The following is an 18,029-nucleotide window of genomic DNA, read 5'->3' as shown; positions in this document are numbered from 1 at the left end:
CCCTGAAATGAGATCCATCCTTCATGAAATCCTTCCCACTCCACCAAGAGTGTCTTTCCACCGTCCACCTAAACTTCGTAACCTGTTAGTTCACCCTATGAAATCCCCAAACCACCTTCCCTACCCTCTGGCTCCTACCCTTGTAACTGCCCCCGGTGTAAAACTTGTCCCATGCACCCTCCCACCACCACCTACTCCAGTCCTGTAACCCGGAAGGTGTACACGATCAAAGGCAGAGCCACGTGTGAAAGCACCCACGTGATTTACCAACTGACCTGCCTACACTGTGACGCATTCTATGTGGGAATGACCAGCAACAAACTGTCCATTCGCATGAATGGACACAGGCAGACAGTGTTTGTTGGTAATGAGGATCACCCTGTGGCTAAACATGCCTTGGTGCACGGCCAGCACATCTTGGCACAGTGTTACACCGTCCGGGTTATCTGGATACTTCCCACTAACACCAACCTATCCGAACTCCGGAGATGGGAACTTGCTGTTCAATATATCCTCTCTTCCCGTTACCCACCAGGCCTCAATCTCTGCTAATTTCAAGTTGCCGCCACTCATACCTCACCTGTCATTCAACAACATCTTTGCCTCTGCACTTCCGCCTCGACTGACATCTCTGCCCAAACTCTTTGTCTTTAAATATGTCTGCTTGTGTCTGTATATGTGTGGATGGATGTGTGTGTGCGCGCGCGCGCGAGTGTATACCTGTCCTTTTTTTCCCTAAGGTAAGTCTTTCCGCTCCCGGGATTGGAATGACTCCTTACCCTCTCCTTTAAAACACACTTCCTTTCGTCTTCCCCTCTCCTTCCCTCTTTCCTGATGAGGCAACAGTTTGTTGCGAAAGCTTGAATTTTGTGTGTATGTTTGTGTTTGTTTGTGTGTCTATCGACCTGCCAGCGCTTTTGTTCGGTAAGTCACCTCATCTTTGTTTATATATATAATTTTTCCCACATGGAATGTTTCCTTCTATAATAAAAAGATGATGTGACTTACCAAATGAAAGTGCTGGCAGGTCGACAGACACACAAACAAACACAAACATACACACAAAATTCCAGCTTTCGCAACAAACTGTTGCCTCATCAGGAAAGAGGGAAGGAGAGGGAAAGACGAAAGGATGTGGGTTTTAAGGGAGAGGGCAAGGAGTCATTCCAATCCCGGGAGCGGAAAGACTTACCTTAGGGGGAAAAAAGGACAGGTATACACTTGCACTAACACACATATCCATCCGCACATGTATGTTAGGCAACCTGTAATAAAAGACTGTTTTTAAAGTAGGATATTACACTCTTCAGCTTTTGCTGCTGATACATTTAACAAATTACTTTCTTCAAAATCTAAAACCACTTCATTCAAATATTCAATTTACGAAAGAGGTAGAGTCAGGTGGCGCACTAGCCTTCCCAGACGTTTCAATTCTGAACGCGTGCATCACAAGTCTACTCACACCGAGTTATATTTGTAGACTGAAAGTTGTCACCTTCCTGCACAACATGAGTCATATTGCTCATCCACAGATCACAAGCCATGTACAATACCGACAGTATTCCAAAAGAACGGACATTCTGAAAGCCAAATTCGTCGCACATTCTGAAGACGACTACTCCAGTCGAAGGACAAAATAAAGATACCGAAGCAGCCATTATGGCAGCTTTCTTGCCGTACTTTAGTGGTATCACTCGGACGGTCAGAGGAGTCCGCCACATACATCACAGCAGACGTGTCTTTCGTCCCCCAGCAAAACGGGAATTTGTTAGGGCCTGTCAAAGACATTCTCTGCCTCACGAAACGAGGTGTAAACAAGGTTCCTTAAGAGTGTGGAATGAGGTATACTGCCCAGACGGACAGTGTGAGGTCCGCATCTGGGCTAGCAAGATAGAACTGCGATAGCGGAGCACTGTTTCAGTAAAGGATATTGTACGTCATGTGAGAAGACAGTTTCATCTTTCTTTTGCGATACAGAAGGAAATATTCACATACAATATTGTGTACCTTCATAATAATTTCTCAACAACTCATTACAGCTGTTAACTATCACCTCCTCAAAATAACACATTATTCCCACATCTGACTCCTTTCAAAAGAAACTACGATGATGACATCGAGCGCTTTTACAAATGAATACCCAGGATGTACTGCCTAACAAAGTACTGCTTACGTTCTGCACCTTTCCTGAAAGCTTTTGGTCAAAAGTGCATCTCAGACAATAACATTTTTTTATTGTCACATAACTGCTTGGCATCTGACAGTAGCTGTGGAATGACAGCACAGTTGCTCATTGTTCAAGTTTTCAATAATAATAATAAAAATAACATAGGAATACCATATATACTCGAATCTAAGCTGAACCTAAAAAATGAGACTCGAAATCAAGGGAAAAAAAATTCCCAAATCTACGCCACACCTGAAATTTGGGACTCTAAATTCAAGGGGAGAGAAAAGTTTTAGGCTGCACCTCCAAATCGAAACAAAGTTGGTCTATTGTAATACGAGGCACAATTTAAGTCGAATGAATGACGATACAGCTACAGTAGTTTGGTTCGAGTCGTAAACTAAGCAGTTAAGCTTTACCAGGTAACCATTGCTATGCGTCAGGCACTCCATTCGTATTTATAGGGATACCCTTCCTTTTTCACGTGCTTCGTCTGGTTTGAATCGGTTGCTTATTTTTCTTTGATCTGATAAGTGCCGTTCTCTTTGTTATAGGTGTTAACGTCACTCTAAGCTGAAAATGCATTACTGTACTGTGTCACGCATTGTTTGTCGCATTCTGATAATGAGTGTTTACCACTTGTCGCCGCTCGTGGCACGGCTTGCTTTTGTGCGCGCTACCGCCGCTTACAATAAAAAAAAAAAAGAGAGGAATTCTCTCATTAGTGCAACAATGGCAAGAGACTGCTATTTTTTGTTACTTACACTGCTGCTTTCTTTGATAATGATCAACAAGAACCAAATAATAGACTGCGTACGATAGATGTTCTGAACGAGAGTTTAGCTAAAATTTTTCTCCGTTCCAAATCTTTTGCAGACACCTCTTTTGTACATTACATTCTACACAGAATTTAGAGTCATCTTAGATTTAAAAATCTAGTCAATTGCCGTGCTTCATTTCTGACTGTATCACTATTAGGCATAAGAATAATACGAATATAAACACGGCATGACATGTATATTCTTCCGTGTTTGCTGTTGTCTCACTCTAGTTTCGTAGTTTATTAGACAGACAGGATTTAAATGAGATAGCAGCAGACACAAAAGAATACATGGCAAAATGTTTATATTCGTATTATTCTTATGGTGAAGAGAATACTGCATGTGATTTACAATTCATAAAAGTTCCAATTAGCAACCATCTCTTCTCACAGGTAGGAAAAAATTCAGAACGTAGGGTTGGCCATATTGACAAACATCCCAAACAGTCACGCCAGTGACATAATACGTTGAAATGCTGCTACATTCGAAGATGAATAATACGGAATTTGTATTTACTTCGTCAGATAATGTATGAAAATGCAGTGGTCGAAACTCGGAGTGGAGAAAAAAGCTCGTCTTCCACCTTTTTTTTTTTTTTAATTTATTTACTGACACAGAGGTTTTGGCGCCAGTATTTATCTTTGTGCCTGCAAAGCACGCCTGTGTAGCGCTACATATATTCGACAGCAGAAGTTAGTTGTGGCAGCACCTACCAACATTTTTCAGAAATTCCACTTACTTTGCACTCGATTCTGAGCCGCAGGCGGTTTTTTGGATTACAAAAACCAGAAAAAAAGTGCGGCTTAGTTTTGAGTAAATACGGGCCACTACTCACCCATGATCGGCGGCCGGCTCATGGGCACCATCATCATGCCCGGCTGCGGCGCCAGCAGCCCGGGCGGCGGTGGGACCGGTGCCATCGGCGGGACGGGCGGCACAGCCGGCCTCGGAGGTGGAGGCGGAGGCTGCACGGGGGGAACCGGAGGCGGTGGCTTCGGCGGCGGAGGTGCCGACGTCGTGACCGGAGGTTGTTTGCCCATCGGCACACCGGGGATGGGGGGATTCTGCGGACCGGAGCGCATCCCCGGAGGTGGACCCGGGGGAGCAGGCGGCTGCTGCTGCTGCTGCTGTTGTTGCTGTTGCTGCTGCTGCTGCTGCTGCACCTGCTGCTGCATGCCGCCGCTGCGGCCGGCCGCCACGGGCTTCGGTCCTATCTTCTCCTTCTCCTCGTCCGGTAGCAGGCCCTTCACTTTGTGAATCTGGTGGATCTGCTCCTCCAACGTGATATTAGCTCGAGCGGCTCTCGTCGCGGCCTCCACACTGGACGTGTGACCGTCCCAGGTGACCTGTCGGAGAAACGGTCGACGTTCGATTAGCCGGTACATTTACGCCGCTAGAAATTTGGCGACAGATCGCGGTCGGTGCGGCTTGCCCGACTCTCGGACCGTGCGGGGCACGTCTCCGAATGTCCGCGTCTCGGATCCTCCGAGTGTCTCGCTTCCCAGTCTGATGTCATCTCACCGTTAGTGATAATTTCAAATGTCAGCAATATATTAGATATCTCTATTTATAGTTTTGAACATGATGGAGTAGCTTCCAAAAGAAAATTCTTGCTGCTACTACAACAAAGAAAAATTTTGAAGAAAAATAACTTTTTACTTCAGCCCATTGAAAAAATAGAACCACTGACATATTTGGAGTGAACAAAATTGTGAACACTCTGACAATTCATAAATGCACTTGATACGTACTTTACTGTGAAAATAAAACTATGCCGAGATAAAAAATAAAATACCTTAAGGGGTGTGAAAATGGTTTGCCTGTGTAAGGGAAAATGTTGCCACTGATGAACTTGCGTTCTGTTGGACGTTGTAGAAACTTCCAGTGAGAAAGTTGTTAAAAAATTATAAAATTAATCTGAGACATCATTATTCTACAGTGTCACCTACGCATTTTACTTGTGAGACTCCACGGGCGGCAGCGCACGAGTGCTCACGTGCCGTTGCCGGCATTTTAGTTCTGAAGCCGAGAATATATCCTACCCCAAACATTTTTTATTTGCAGCTCTTACTGACGCTTCATTACTGTATGTAACACCCAAATTGACGATATACGAGATACAAAAGTAGCAGTAGGTATTTTCGAGTCCATATTCCTGTAAGTCTAGGAAAATAGATTTGGGCATACAGTTTTGTATTATTTTCGACGGTATACTCCTATATACACAGTGGTTATTATTAAGCTATCACTGCTCGAGAGGGCCCCACGACAAACGAGTCGTCTTACAATAATGTAACTTTGTGCAAACGTTTGTAAGGGCGTGCGGAAGAGAAATAATGAATAGGCCATCAAAAGAAACGTATTTCAATGTCCACAAAAGTAGGTAACATTTGTTAATTGTGTTAAAGTACTAAATTACCATCTGCATCCACGACAGTCCTGAAGTTTGTACAGATACCATTTCACAATTGTTTGCAGCAAATTTTGAACAGTCAGCCACAGAGTGAGTATTCAGCAGTCACGGCACAGCTCCTGCACTGGTCATAGATCGCACACTGCATCCAGTTTTCTCAGTCGTGGCAACCGTAAGTTCCTCAACAATTCGTGGCACAACTGGCAGTCAACCTCTCCCAGGAGCAACTCCCAAATTGACAGTTAATTTGAATTCCGAATTGTGTTCTTGCAGAAAGAGGATGTGTCAATACTCACGAATAGCAGCACCATGTCGAGGCCCGCGTCGACTGCCTGCAACTGTGATGCACATCGACGCTCGTGCTTCGACCCTATGCTCACATAGTTACACTAACACTTATAACAATACAGACCTGCAATGCACAGTCTGATCATCGTTCATATAAAGTTGTGTACCCATAAGGCAAACAATTTGCGCCTACACTGGCTGGAGTAACGAAAGTTTAATTATAACCACCCTGTATTTTATCTTTCTTTCCTTACCTTATGCTCCCAAATGTCTGAGCTGTTTTCATCACAGCTCATTTGTGCCCAATTTTTTATTGTAGCTCGAGTGTCCACCCCTCTCATTCCTTAAACTTGTGAACTGCTCTCTGTGTCCATCTTAGCCTCTAAGGTATCAGGGTATAACTCACTCTCACACTTGTCTACCGCATCCTATTTCCCTCGACACACGATCCTCTGTCATTTACTTCTTTCGATACTCGACCAGTCTATACTGACAATTATTTACTCAGTTTTTGGATGGAGGAAGCATTCTGAATGCTGGTCTTTTGTTACATTTGGTCTACATTAATTTGTCAGTTTACATCTGCCTAGTAACTTCTGTTCCCTTCCTAAAATCCGATTTCTCTATAGTGTAATCGTTTACAGACACAGACTATTTCGAACAAACAAAATGTGAGTTAATGCTCGGTTAAAGAACTTGAATCCAAAATCTGTACATTAATCTAGTGAGGAAATATAGTCATTATTGACACAAATGACGAAGTTACTGTTTGATGATAAATTATTACTTATTCCTGTGCCCTTGTAACCTGGGACGAGTTGCAGAGACGGAGAGACTGAGGTATTCTGAAATGACAGCACTACACAAATGTCTGCCTCAAACCAAGGAGGTGGTAAGATTATGAAGGACCTAAAACGAAACACACCATTCCAGGTGTAAATAACATTGTAAACAAAAACAGAATGGAGCTTTCAACTTTTGACCAATTGTACTGCTTCCGTCAAAACTGGGTAGAGAAAATTCGATTACTTGCCACTCAGAAGCATATACTGTGTCATTCTTCCTGCAATCTGTATGCAATTGAAATGTGAACAAACTTGAGCATGTAGGCCCCCTGCAGTGCACTTCACACTGAACTACAGAGAATGCAGATGTAGATGTAGATATAAGAGAGCTCTTTTTTACACGACCATTCTCATTAAATAAATATCAGGTTGGTAGCCCTGCGCCTGCTATACGGACGTTTGAGTCACAGCTCTCGTAAAGATAAGTAATTTAAGTAGTAATAAACTGTTTTTAACACTTTAAACTAATTTATTACGTTAATTATAGTGCTCTTCAAGCGTACCATTAAAAGTTTTTGTCTTACTCGCGTATTTTCACAGTAATCACGTAAAGTTCGTTTTGTTTACATACGCAGCCAGGCTGAACTTTTGAGCTTTCAGGTTAAACCTCATACCGCAATTTTAAGTGCATTTACTGATAGTTTACCGTATTTACTTGAATCTAAGCCGCACTCGAATCTTTCTTTCAGGAGTGCTAGTTCCGCAAGTTTCGCAGGAGAGCTTCTGTAAAGTATGGAAGGTAGGAGACGAGGTACTGGCAGAAGTAAAGCTGTGAGTACCGGGCGTGAGTCGTGCTTCGGTAGCTCAGATGGTAGAGCACTTGCCCGCGAAAGGCAAAGGTCCCGAGTTCAAGTCTCGGTCGGGCACACAGTTTTAATCTGCCAGGAAGTTTCATATCACTGCACACTCCGCTGCAGAGTGAAAATCTCATTCTGATGACATGATATGTATATTCTTCCGCGTTTGCTGTTGTCTCACCCTAGTTTCGTAGTTTATTAGGCAGGCAGGATTTAAATGAGATAGCAGCAAACATGAAAGAATGCATGGCAAAATGTTTATATTCGTATTATTCTTACGGCGAAGAGAATACTGGTTGTGATTCACAATTCATAAAAGTTCCTATTAGCAACCATCTCTTCTCACAGGTAGGAAAAAATTCAGAACGTAGGGTTGGCCATATTGACAAACATCCCAAACAGTCTTGCCAGTCGGATTTTCGTAGTACATTGAAATGCTGCTACATTCGAAGATGAACATTACGGAATTTGTATTTACTTCGTTGGATAATGTATAAAATGCAGTGGTCGAAACTCGGGGCGGAGAAGAAGGCTCGTCTTCCACCCTTATTTTTTAATTTATTTACTGACATGGAGGTTTTGGCGCTAGTATTTATCTTTGTGCCTGCATAGCATGCCTATGCAGCGCTACCTATATTCGGCGGCAGAAGTCACTTGTGGCGGCACCTACCAACATTTTTCAGAGCTTCCGTTTACTTTGCACTCGATTCTAAGCCGCAGGCGGGTTTTTGGATTACAAAAACCGGAAAAAAAGTGCGGCTTCGATTCGAGTAAATACAGTAGTGTGCTAAATACGTTTGCTGCCCCTTTATATCTGTAGAGTATCGTCATGCCTTAAGTAATTTCCAGTAATAAACTTCTTAACCACTGTTTACATTGTCGCGATTAGGCCTAATTTTTCGTACATGTATTTTCATTGTTTTCCGGTAACTTAATTGTTTTTCTGTCACTAAGATCGATTTGTACCATGAGTGTAAAGTGCCTGATGTGCCGTAGAATCGTTAGCTCTGGGGTCTGGTGTGATGGATGTAGTAACTTTTTTCATTGGGGCGATTGTAGTGGTGTGGGAATTGGGAAAATGAGCGAGACTCATCAGTGGTTCTGTAGGCTATGCAGTAGAGATAGAAAGATTGTGGAACAGGAGGGGAAAATTGCTGCCCTTCAGGCTGAGTTAGATGAGGCTAGGCGAGAACTGGGCAGGTTAAGGGGGGAGGAGGAGGGTAAACAGGGGTGGGAAGTGGCAACAGGCTTAAGGAACAGGCCAAGAAATTCTTCTGACAGCTTTGTTATTAATGTACAAAATAGGTTTGACCTGTTGCCTAAGTCAGAAACTGATGAGCCTCTCACAGAAGTAGATGTAGACAGGGCTCAACAAGCTTTCAGAAGAAAATTGAATAAGAATGTAGGGAAGTCTGCAAAGAGAAAGAAAGTCTTGTTGCTAGGTAGTTCGCATGCTAGGGGTGTGGGCCAACTTCTGCAGGATGAATTAGGGTCAGAATACCAGGTCACAAGTTTTTTCAAACCTAGTGCTGGACTGGGGCAGGTTACAGAGGATTTAGGTTCACTATGTAGAGGCTTTACTAAGGAAGATACCGTGGTTATTGTGGGTGGGCTGGGAAACAGTATTGACAGAGATCCGGGGTACAGCATAGACTGTGACCTGGCACAGATTGCATCAACATCGAGTCATACCAGTGTTGGGTTTGTGTCTGTTCTGGAGCACCATGACCGACCTCATTTGAGCTCTTCTGTCAGGAGAGTTAATTTGGAGTTGGAACGGCTACTTGGATCTGGTGCAGGGTCACACATTGGTGTGGTTCCTGTTGATTCACTCTGTAGGTGGGACTATAATAGACATGGCCTACACCTCAACAAGAAAGGGAAGGGTAAACTGGCTGGGCTGATAGCAGGATATTTAAAGGGGGGAGGAACTACATCTCATGGTGGAAACTCTTTTTTAGTGTAAGATCAGTGTCCAGTGGGAAACTCAGCCAGGCAAGTATTTAAGATATTAAAGTTCAAGATACTCACAAAAGTAAAGTGAAAAATAATGTTAGTATATTTCATCAAAATATTGGGGGATTGAGAATAAAATTGATGAGCTTCTGCTTTGTTTAGAAGATATAGAAACTGAGAATGTAATAGATGTACTATGCCTGTCTGAGCAGCACATTGTCACTGATATGCAAAAGGTTAGCATCAATGGGTACAAATTAGCTGCACATGTAAGTAGAGATAATATGATGAGAGGAGGAGTTGCCATATATGTCAAAAGCTTCCACAGTGTAAAAAATTTAGAAACTAAAAAATTTTGTGTAGAGCAACATATGGAAGCATGTGCCACTGAACTAAAACTAAATGATGGCACTTTCATAATTGTAACAGTGTATATGTCCCCCTCAGGGAATTTCCAGCTATTTCTAGAAAACTTGGATGCTTTGTTGTGCTATCTGTCAGACAGGGGGAAGCAAATTATCATTTGTGGGGATTTCAATTTTGATTCCCTGAAAGAGTGTAATAGGAAGAATGACCTTGTAGTATTGCTCAGTTCTTTCAATTTGAGCTCAGTCATTGATTTTCCTACTCTGATAACAAAGAACAGCAGGACATTGATAGATAACTTTTTTATAGACCAAGATAAGTTTAAGGACATAAATGCTTATCCTGTTGAGAATGGTCTTTCAGATCACGGTGCACAGCTAGTTACAGTACATGGCATAGCTCCATGCAGTATATCAAATCAGAATTTCAAAGCAGTGCGTTCAATTAACAATATAAATATTGCAAACTTTAGGGAAAGCCTACAGCAGCTAGACTGGGATGAAGTGTATAAGGAACCCGATGCAAACTTGAAATATAACTTATTTCACGATACATTTTTAAGGGTATTTGAAAATTGTTTTCCCAAGAAAATAGTTAAACATAATTCCAAGAAAACATATAAAAAACCTTGGCTAACTAAAGGAATAAGAATATCTTGCAACCGTAAAAGAGAACTGTATCTAACAGCAAGAGGAAGTACTGACCCAGAAATTGTTCAATATCATAAAAACTATTGTGCGGTACTAAGAAAAGTTATTAAAAAGTCCAGAAGCATGTGTATCATGTCTGAGATCAGTAACTCTGATAATAAAATTAAAGCAATTTGGAATATTATTGAAAGGGAAACAGGGCAACCAAGAGCACAGGAAGACTTTAGTGCCATAAAACTAAATGACAAGTGCACTAACAAACAATCAGAAATTGAAAATATCTTCAATAATCATTTTTTAAATGTTGTGGAGAAAATAGGATCTAGATCTTCACTAGAAGAGGCAACACCACTAATAGAAGAGGCCATAGCTGTGCAGTTTGAAACAACTGTGTTTCCACCAACCTCTCCCTCTGAAATCAATAAAATAATAAACTCACTGAAAAGTAAAAGGTCTTACAGAATTGATGGCATTTCCAGCAAGGTACTTAAAGCTTGTTCCCCACAAATAAGTAGGATTCTCAGCCACGTATGTAATAGCTCTTTGGAGCAGGGTGTTTTCCCCGATAGACTGAAATATGCCATTGTAAAACCATTGCATAAAAAGGGGGATACGTCGGATGTCAACAACTACCGCCCAATATCTCTTCTGACAGCTATAACAAAAATTTTTGAGAAAGTAATGTATTCAAGAGTAGCCTCCCATATTTGTAAAAATAAAGTACTAACAAAATGTCAGTTTGGTTTTCAGAAAGGCTTTTCAACAGAAAATGCTATATACGCTTTCACTGATCAAATATTAAATGCTCTGAATAACCGGACATCACCCATTGGTATTTCTTGAGATCTCTCAAAGGCCTTTAATTGTGTAAATCATGGAATTCTTTTAGATAAGCTAAATCATTATGGTTTGAGGGGGGCAGCGCACAAATGGTTTAATTCATACTTAACTGGAAGAATGCAGAAAGTTGAAATAAGTGGTTCTTGTAATGTTAAACGAACAGCTGATTCCTCAAACTGGGGGGCTATCAGGTACGGGGTCCCACAGGGTTCGGTCTTAGGTCCTTTACTGTTCTTGATATACATTAATGACTTACCATTCCACATTGATGAAGATGCAAAGTTAGTTTTTTTTGCTGATGATGCAAGTATAGCAATAACATCCAAAAACCAAGAACTAAGTGATGTAATTGTAAATGATGTTTTTCACAAAATTATTAAGTGGTTCTCAGCAAATGGACTCTCTTTAAATTTTGATAAAACACAGTATATACAGTTCCGTACAGTAAATGGCACAACTCCAGTAATAAATATAGACTCGAACAGAAGTCTGTAGCTAAGGTAGAATTTTCAAAATTTTTAGGTGTGTCCATTGATGAGAGGTTAAACTGGAAGCAACACATTGATGGTCTGCTGAAACATCTGAGTTCAGCTACGTATGCTATTAGGGTTATTGCAAATTTTAGTGACAAGAATCTCAGTAAATTAGCTTGCTATGCCTACTTTCATTCACTGCTTTCATAAGGCATCATATTCTGGGGTAATTCATCGTTGAGTAGAAAGTATTCATTGCTCAAAAACGTGTAATCATAATAATTGCTGGTGCCCACCCACGGTCATCCTGCAGACATCTATTTAAGGATCTAGGGATACTCACAGTAACCTCACAGTATATATATATTCACTTCTGAAATTTGTTATTAATAATCCAACCCAGTTCAAAAGAAATAGCAGTGTGCATAGCTATAACACCAGGAGAAAGGATGATCTTCACTATGCAGGGTTAAATCTGACTTGGGCACAGAAAGGGGTAAATTATGCTGCCACAAAAGTCTTTGGTCACCAACCAAAGAGCATCGAAAGCCTGACAGATAGCCAACCAACATTTAAAAATAAATTAAAAGAATTTCTAGATGACAACTCCCTGTACTCATTGGCTGAATTTTTAGATATAAATTAGGGGAGGGGAAAAAAACCAACTTAAACATTAGTGTCATGCAATATTTTGTGTAATGTAATATCTTGTACAGACATCTTTTATTAACCTGACACGTTCCACGTCATTACGAAGTGTCGTATTCATGATCTGTGGAACAAGTATTAATCTAATCTACCGTATTTACTCGAATCTAAGCCGCACCTGAAAAATGAGACTCGAAATCAAGAAAAAAAATTTTCCCGAATCTAAGCCGCACCTGAAATTTGAGACTCGAAATTCAAGGGGAGAGAAAAGTTTTAGACCACACCTCCAAATCGAAACAAAGTTGGTCCATTGTAATATGAGACACAATTTAGGTCGAATGAATGACGATACAGCTACAGTGGGTCGTAAGCTTAGTAGTTAAGCTTTACTAGGTAGCCATTGCTATGCGTCACGTACTCCGTCCATATTTATACGGGTACCTTTCCTTTTTCAAGTGCTTCGTCTGGTTTGAATTGATTGCTTATTTTGCTTTGATCTAGTAAGTGCCGTTCTCTTTGTTATAGGTGTTTACGTCACTCTAAGCTGAAAATGCATTACTGTACTCTGTCATGAGTTGTTTGTCGCATTCTGATAATGAGTGTTTACAGCCTGTACCCGCTCGCGGCATGGCTTGTTTTCGTGCACGCTACCGCCACTTACAATAAAAAAAGAGAGGAACCAATTCATAGCAAAACAACGGCAAGAGACTGCTGTTTGTTGTTACTTACACTGCTGCTTTCTTTGATAATGATCAACAAGAACCAAATAATATACTGCTTTTGATAGAAGACGTTCTGAACGAGAGTTTAGCGAAAATTTTTCTCCGTTTGAAAATCTTTGCAGACGCCTCTTCAGTACATTACATTCTGCACAGAAATTAGAGTCATCTTAGATTTAAAAATCGAGTCAATTGCCGTGCTTCATTTCTGACTGTATCACTGTTAGGCATAAGAATAATACGAATATAAACATGACACCATATGTATATTATTCTGCGTTTGCTGTTGTCTCACCCTAGTTTCGTAGTTTATTAGGCAGGCAGGATTTAAATGAGATAGCAGCAAACACGAAAGAATACACGGCAAAATGTTTATATTTGTATTATTCTTATGGTGAAGAGAATACTGTATGTGATTCACAATTCATAAAAGTTCCTATTAGCAACCATCTCTTCTCACAGGTAGGAAAAAATTCAGAATGTAGGGTTGGCCATATTGACAAAACATCCCAAACAGTCTTGCCAGTCGGATTTTCGTAGTACATTGAAATGCTGCTACATTCGAAGATGAACAATACGGAATTTGTATTTACTTCGTTGGATAATGTATGAAAATGCAGTGATCGAAACTCGGGGCGGAGAAAAAAGCTCGTCTTCCAGCTTTTTTTTTAAATTTATTTACTGACACAGAGGTTTTGGCGCTAGTATTTATCTTTGTGCCGGCAAAGCATGCCTATGCAGCGCTACATATAATCGACGGCGGAAGTCAGTTGTGGCGGCACCTACCAACATTTTTCAGAACTTCCGCTTACTTTGCACTCGATTCTAAGCCGCAGGCGGTGTTTTGGATTACAAAAACCGGAATAAAAGTGCGGCTTAAGATTCGAGTAAATACGGTAATCTAATCTAATCTAAGACTAAATGAAAACTGAAACCATAATGTTCACTGAATGAAATGACAAGTTTCAAGAGGAATTAATTTGAATTTTGCAGCACATTCAGCTTGTTTGGAGGTTGTTTTTGAATTGGAAACTAAAAGATGATCACCAGATAAAAACAAAACAACAAACCTCGGCTTTTCACCACTGATAAAGTACGTACCTTTTCTTCCTTCTTCTTGTCTTCCTCACCTATCTTCTTTCCTATGGCAGTTTCTTCGTCACCCACACCAAATATATCAGTTCGCCGCTCGGCTAGCTGCTTCAAGCTCGCCTCAATTGCAGAACCTGTCGGACGGCAGAGTGTGTTAAATAATGTTAGAGAAAAAATGGTAAACCGCAATTCTTTAAAGAACTGAACTCCTGCTTGTGAAACAGCTTCACAATTCTGATTCATTTACAGATGAGTTAACTGGTTAAATATTTGATGTTGAGTACACGCATGAGAAAAAGTTTAGAAAAGATTTGAAAATGTGTTTAAAGTTTGTCAGAAATCATTAAGTGCTCTCGTTACTAATCACAAAATGAATGTAGTTAGGTAATATGCACTCCATTTTAAGCAAAATCTAGTTTTTCACGCCTCTCGATGTGTGCAGCAATGGTACGATTTTGCAGACACACTTAGAGGGATATGTGGATATTGCCTGTAAAATCTGTTGCGAATGGAGTTAATAGTAAAGAAGTAATATATTAAAATGTCACAGTTTGATTCTACGAACAACGAAAATGCAGTACAAGATAAAAGTTTTTTTTTCCTTTCATCCTTCTGTCAGTGTGTACCAGTGAGAAAAAGTATCATAAGAGTTACAAATTATGGGTAAAGTTCACTGCGCATCCCAAATAACAGACCTGGTGTGTAGACTTATGGTGCTGCGAGATAAATAGACAGAGTCTAATGGTAATATTGGTCTGACAGAGTTAAACTTTTAACATAAGATTATGCCAATAAGAAAGGAAATTGTGACAGCATTTTAATTTTTTTAATGTGGTCAATAATTATATGAAATACTGAAAATTAAAATTTTGTTACCCCCCCCCCCAGCAGTCACTAGACAGGCAACAAGGAGTTGGAACCAGGTGAGTGTCAGTAATACGGACTGGAAATCAAAGAGGTAGGGGAGGAAAACAAACAAACACACACACACACACACACACACACACACACACACACACACACACACACAGAGAGAGAGAGAGAGAGAGAGAGAGAGAGAGAGAGAGAGAGAGAGAGAGAGAGTGACTGACCTGGTGCGTAGACAGTCTCCTGGTTGAGCTTGTCCTGTATCTGGCGGTCACGCTGCTCCACCCAGCGGGGGTCCAGGAGCCCGATGCGCATGTGCTCCTGCACCTTGCTGGCTGGGATCTTCTCACCGGTGATGGGAGAAATAAGGACTTCGTCCGGAGCAGGTGGGCGCGTGGCCTTCACAGCTGAAACAGAAAATGCACATACGTTACTAAATACTGCACTTCCAGGTATCGATAATGTGAAGCTGTTCTCGTAATACAAAAAATAATGGAGACAGAATAGCAAAGGTGGGAGAAATGCCATTTTTCTGATACCTAATTACCTAATACACTCCATTACACATTCGGTGGCAATATACGGACCGGTCACCGGTCTCGGTAATGAGAGATGGGACACACGAAACTTCTAAGTAACTTCTAGAATATATCAATTGTAAAACACCCTCTGAAGTAAATAAACTGAAGGAATTCAAGTTTTGTGACAAAAATGGTAATAATTATAGGAAAGAAGCTCGGACATGAAAGAAGCTCCACTTGCAATACTAAGCCATAAAGGAGTTTATCAAAAAAATTACTTCACCATTAGATAGGAAAATCAAGTTGCAGGGACATTCTGCAGCCTTGCAAAAGCATTAGACTCTGTAAACCATGCTCTGCTGCTTTTCAAGCTCAACAGGTACGAAATAGGGGATATTGTTTTGAAATGGTTCGCATCATATCTCGTGGAGAGGAAACAAAGGGTAATAATCACATCAAATGTAGCAGATTACTTGTTACAGCGGAAAACTGTGTCACAAGGTGTTCCTCGAGGTTCAATGGGCCAATTTTGTTCCTATACCATATAAATGACTTGCCTTTCAATAGAAACTCTCTTCCTAACTTCATTTGTAGGGGATACATCTGCCCTAACTGAAAATGAAAATGCTGACAATATACTGCAGAGTGTCATGAATACATTAAGCAACTTGGTAACAACTTCAGTCTAAATGGAGGTGAGGGGGGCGGGAGGAGGAGAGGGAGTGTGTATGGGGGGGGGGGGAGGTAGGGAGGGGAGAGTGGGTGAGAGGGAGAGTGGGTGAGAGGGAGAGTGGGTGAGAGGGAGAGTGGGTGAGAGGGAGAGGGAGAGAGGGGGAGAGGGAGAGAGGGGGAGAGGGAGAGAGAGAGGGGGGGGAGGGGGCGGGGGAGCTGACCTGTATGATGAACATTTCAAAAACCTATAAGATGAGTTTTAAAACCAAACTGTCACAAGCTGCAGAAATATTACTTACAATAAGCAGAAAATGGAAGAACTTAAGTCAAATTCCTAGGAATAAACTTGGATAGAAATTTGAACTGGAATACACACAGAGAATCTAGCAAATAAATTGAACAGCCTTGCACTTGCAATGGAAATTTTAGGCAGTGATACTCAAAAGGACACCAGGAAAGCAGCATACTATAGCTATTTTGAAGCCATCATTAGATAGGGCACGAATTTTTGGGCAACTCAGGACTATCCCCTCATTATACTTCTTTGCGGTGATTTTTCTCCTGTGCAACAGAGCTGATTAAAAAATATATTTTGGACATTCATATCATGGCAAGACAAAAAAACTTTACACTTACCTCACATCACTTAAAATTGTACACTCAGACTTCTCAATATATACCCGTGAAAATTCACAACAAAATAAAAGGGTTTGACATAATGAATACGAAGCTAAATATTTTAAAAAGCAAGTTATGTGATTTTCTAATGGGAAGATGCTACCACTCAGTGCAAGATTTGATGAAGGACAAAGTGATGGTTTGAGATGGATCCTTAAAGTGCAATAAAAACTTTGCTAGTTATAGTGGATGCAAATCCTGAAACAGAGTTAGTTAGAAACCTGTATAAATTCTCCAAAAAGTAATACTGTGTGTCTGACAAATTTTAAACAAGTAAATTGTAACCCTGACAGGTCTCCTGTACATGAGATTTCCGAAATTCTCTACGTCATCAGACGAATAAAATGCGTTACACGACCTGCGTTACTTTTTTGTCAGCCCTTTACACCTCTTATTACAATTCTCAATATACATTAATTTTGACTGACAATTTTATCAGTTCTCTTACTAATGGATCATAAGGTTCGGTCGATGATATGGGATGGCCAGAGGAATTGCTTATTTCTTCAACAGATAGTACAGTGGAAACTGAAGAACAACTTCCAAGTCCCGTGCCTCACTATTTTGGCAGCCCTGCTACCACAGATTGTACAGAGCTGCACGTTTGCAGAGGAGCATTTAATACAGTTTGACATAGTGAAGCACTGACGGCCTTCCTCCGGACGACTCTCCGACGTCGTATGACACGGAGCAGTACGCTGCCTCTATGCCAAGCGGTACAGAGGCCACGACTCTGCAGCACGTTGACACGTTTCAAACCTGCGTGGCAGCAAATGGCAGCTCTGCAGATGTCAGTCGAATATGTACCGTACGCAGTTCGCGCCATACAGCACTTCGTCCGCACGAGGTAATCATTGTGTACATTTCGAAAGCCATCAATTCTGTACGACACAGAATATTCTGCCAGGGACTGTTCACCAACAGTGTAGATGGCGCCAATGGCGAATGAAAGTGGGGTTTGGGCAGAGGACAGCCCACAGCACGAGAGGGCAACACACAAAGCCTATGATGTGTGCAGTAGAATATTACTGAAAAAGCTCTCAAAAAACCCAAACACATTCTGGTCATATGTAAAAGCTACAACATTCGAAAGAACTGTACCGGAACAGAAAAACAATATCCGGGCAAATTAGACTCAAAACGGCAAAGTTTGCTGGGCACGTAATCAGGATAGAATGACAAAGAGTGTGTGTGAAACAACAGGGAGGACAAGGGG

The 18,029-nt window shown here is 41.2% G+C and overlaps 1 protein-coding gene across 2 annotated transcripts in view; it reads right to left on the bottom strand.

Annotated features, from left to right (window-relative positions):
• The window catches only part of LOC124552718 (splicing factor 3A subunit 1), an 89,029-nt gene that overhangs the window by 26,931 nt on the left and 44,069 nt on the right, over positions 1–18,029 (bottom strand). For both annotated transcript variants that reach the window (XM_047127059.1, XM_047127060.1), the window contains exons 9-11: positions 15,167–15,349; positions 14,085–14,209; positions 3,824–4,334 (exon numbers count right to left, since the gene is read on the bottom strand). In XM_047127059.1, the coding sequence (XP_046983015.1) occupies positions 3,824–4,334; positions 14,085–14,209; positions 15,167–15,349 (819 nt within the window). The remainder of the gene's footprint in view (positions 1–3,823; positions 4,335–14,084; positions 14,210–15,166; positions 15,350–18,029) is intronic.

Source organism: Schistocerca americana, chromosome 10 (assembly GCF_021461395.2).
Source record: "Schistocerca americana isolate TAMUIC-IGC-003095 chromosome 10, iqSchAmer2.1, whole genome shotgun sequence".
Lineage (NCBI taxonomy): Eukaryota > Metazoa > Arthropoda > Insecta > Orthoptera > Acrididae > Schistocerca > Schistocerca americana.
The sequence above is the reverse complement of the archived record's forward strand: the minus strand, read 5'-3'. Positions and strand labels throughout refer to the sequence as shown.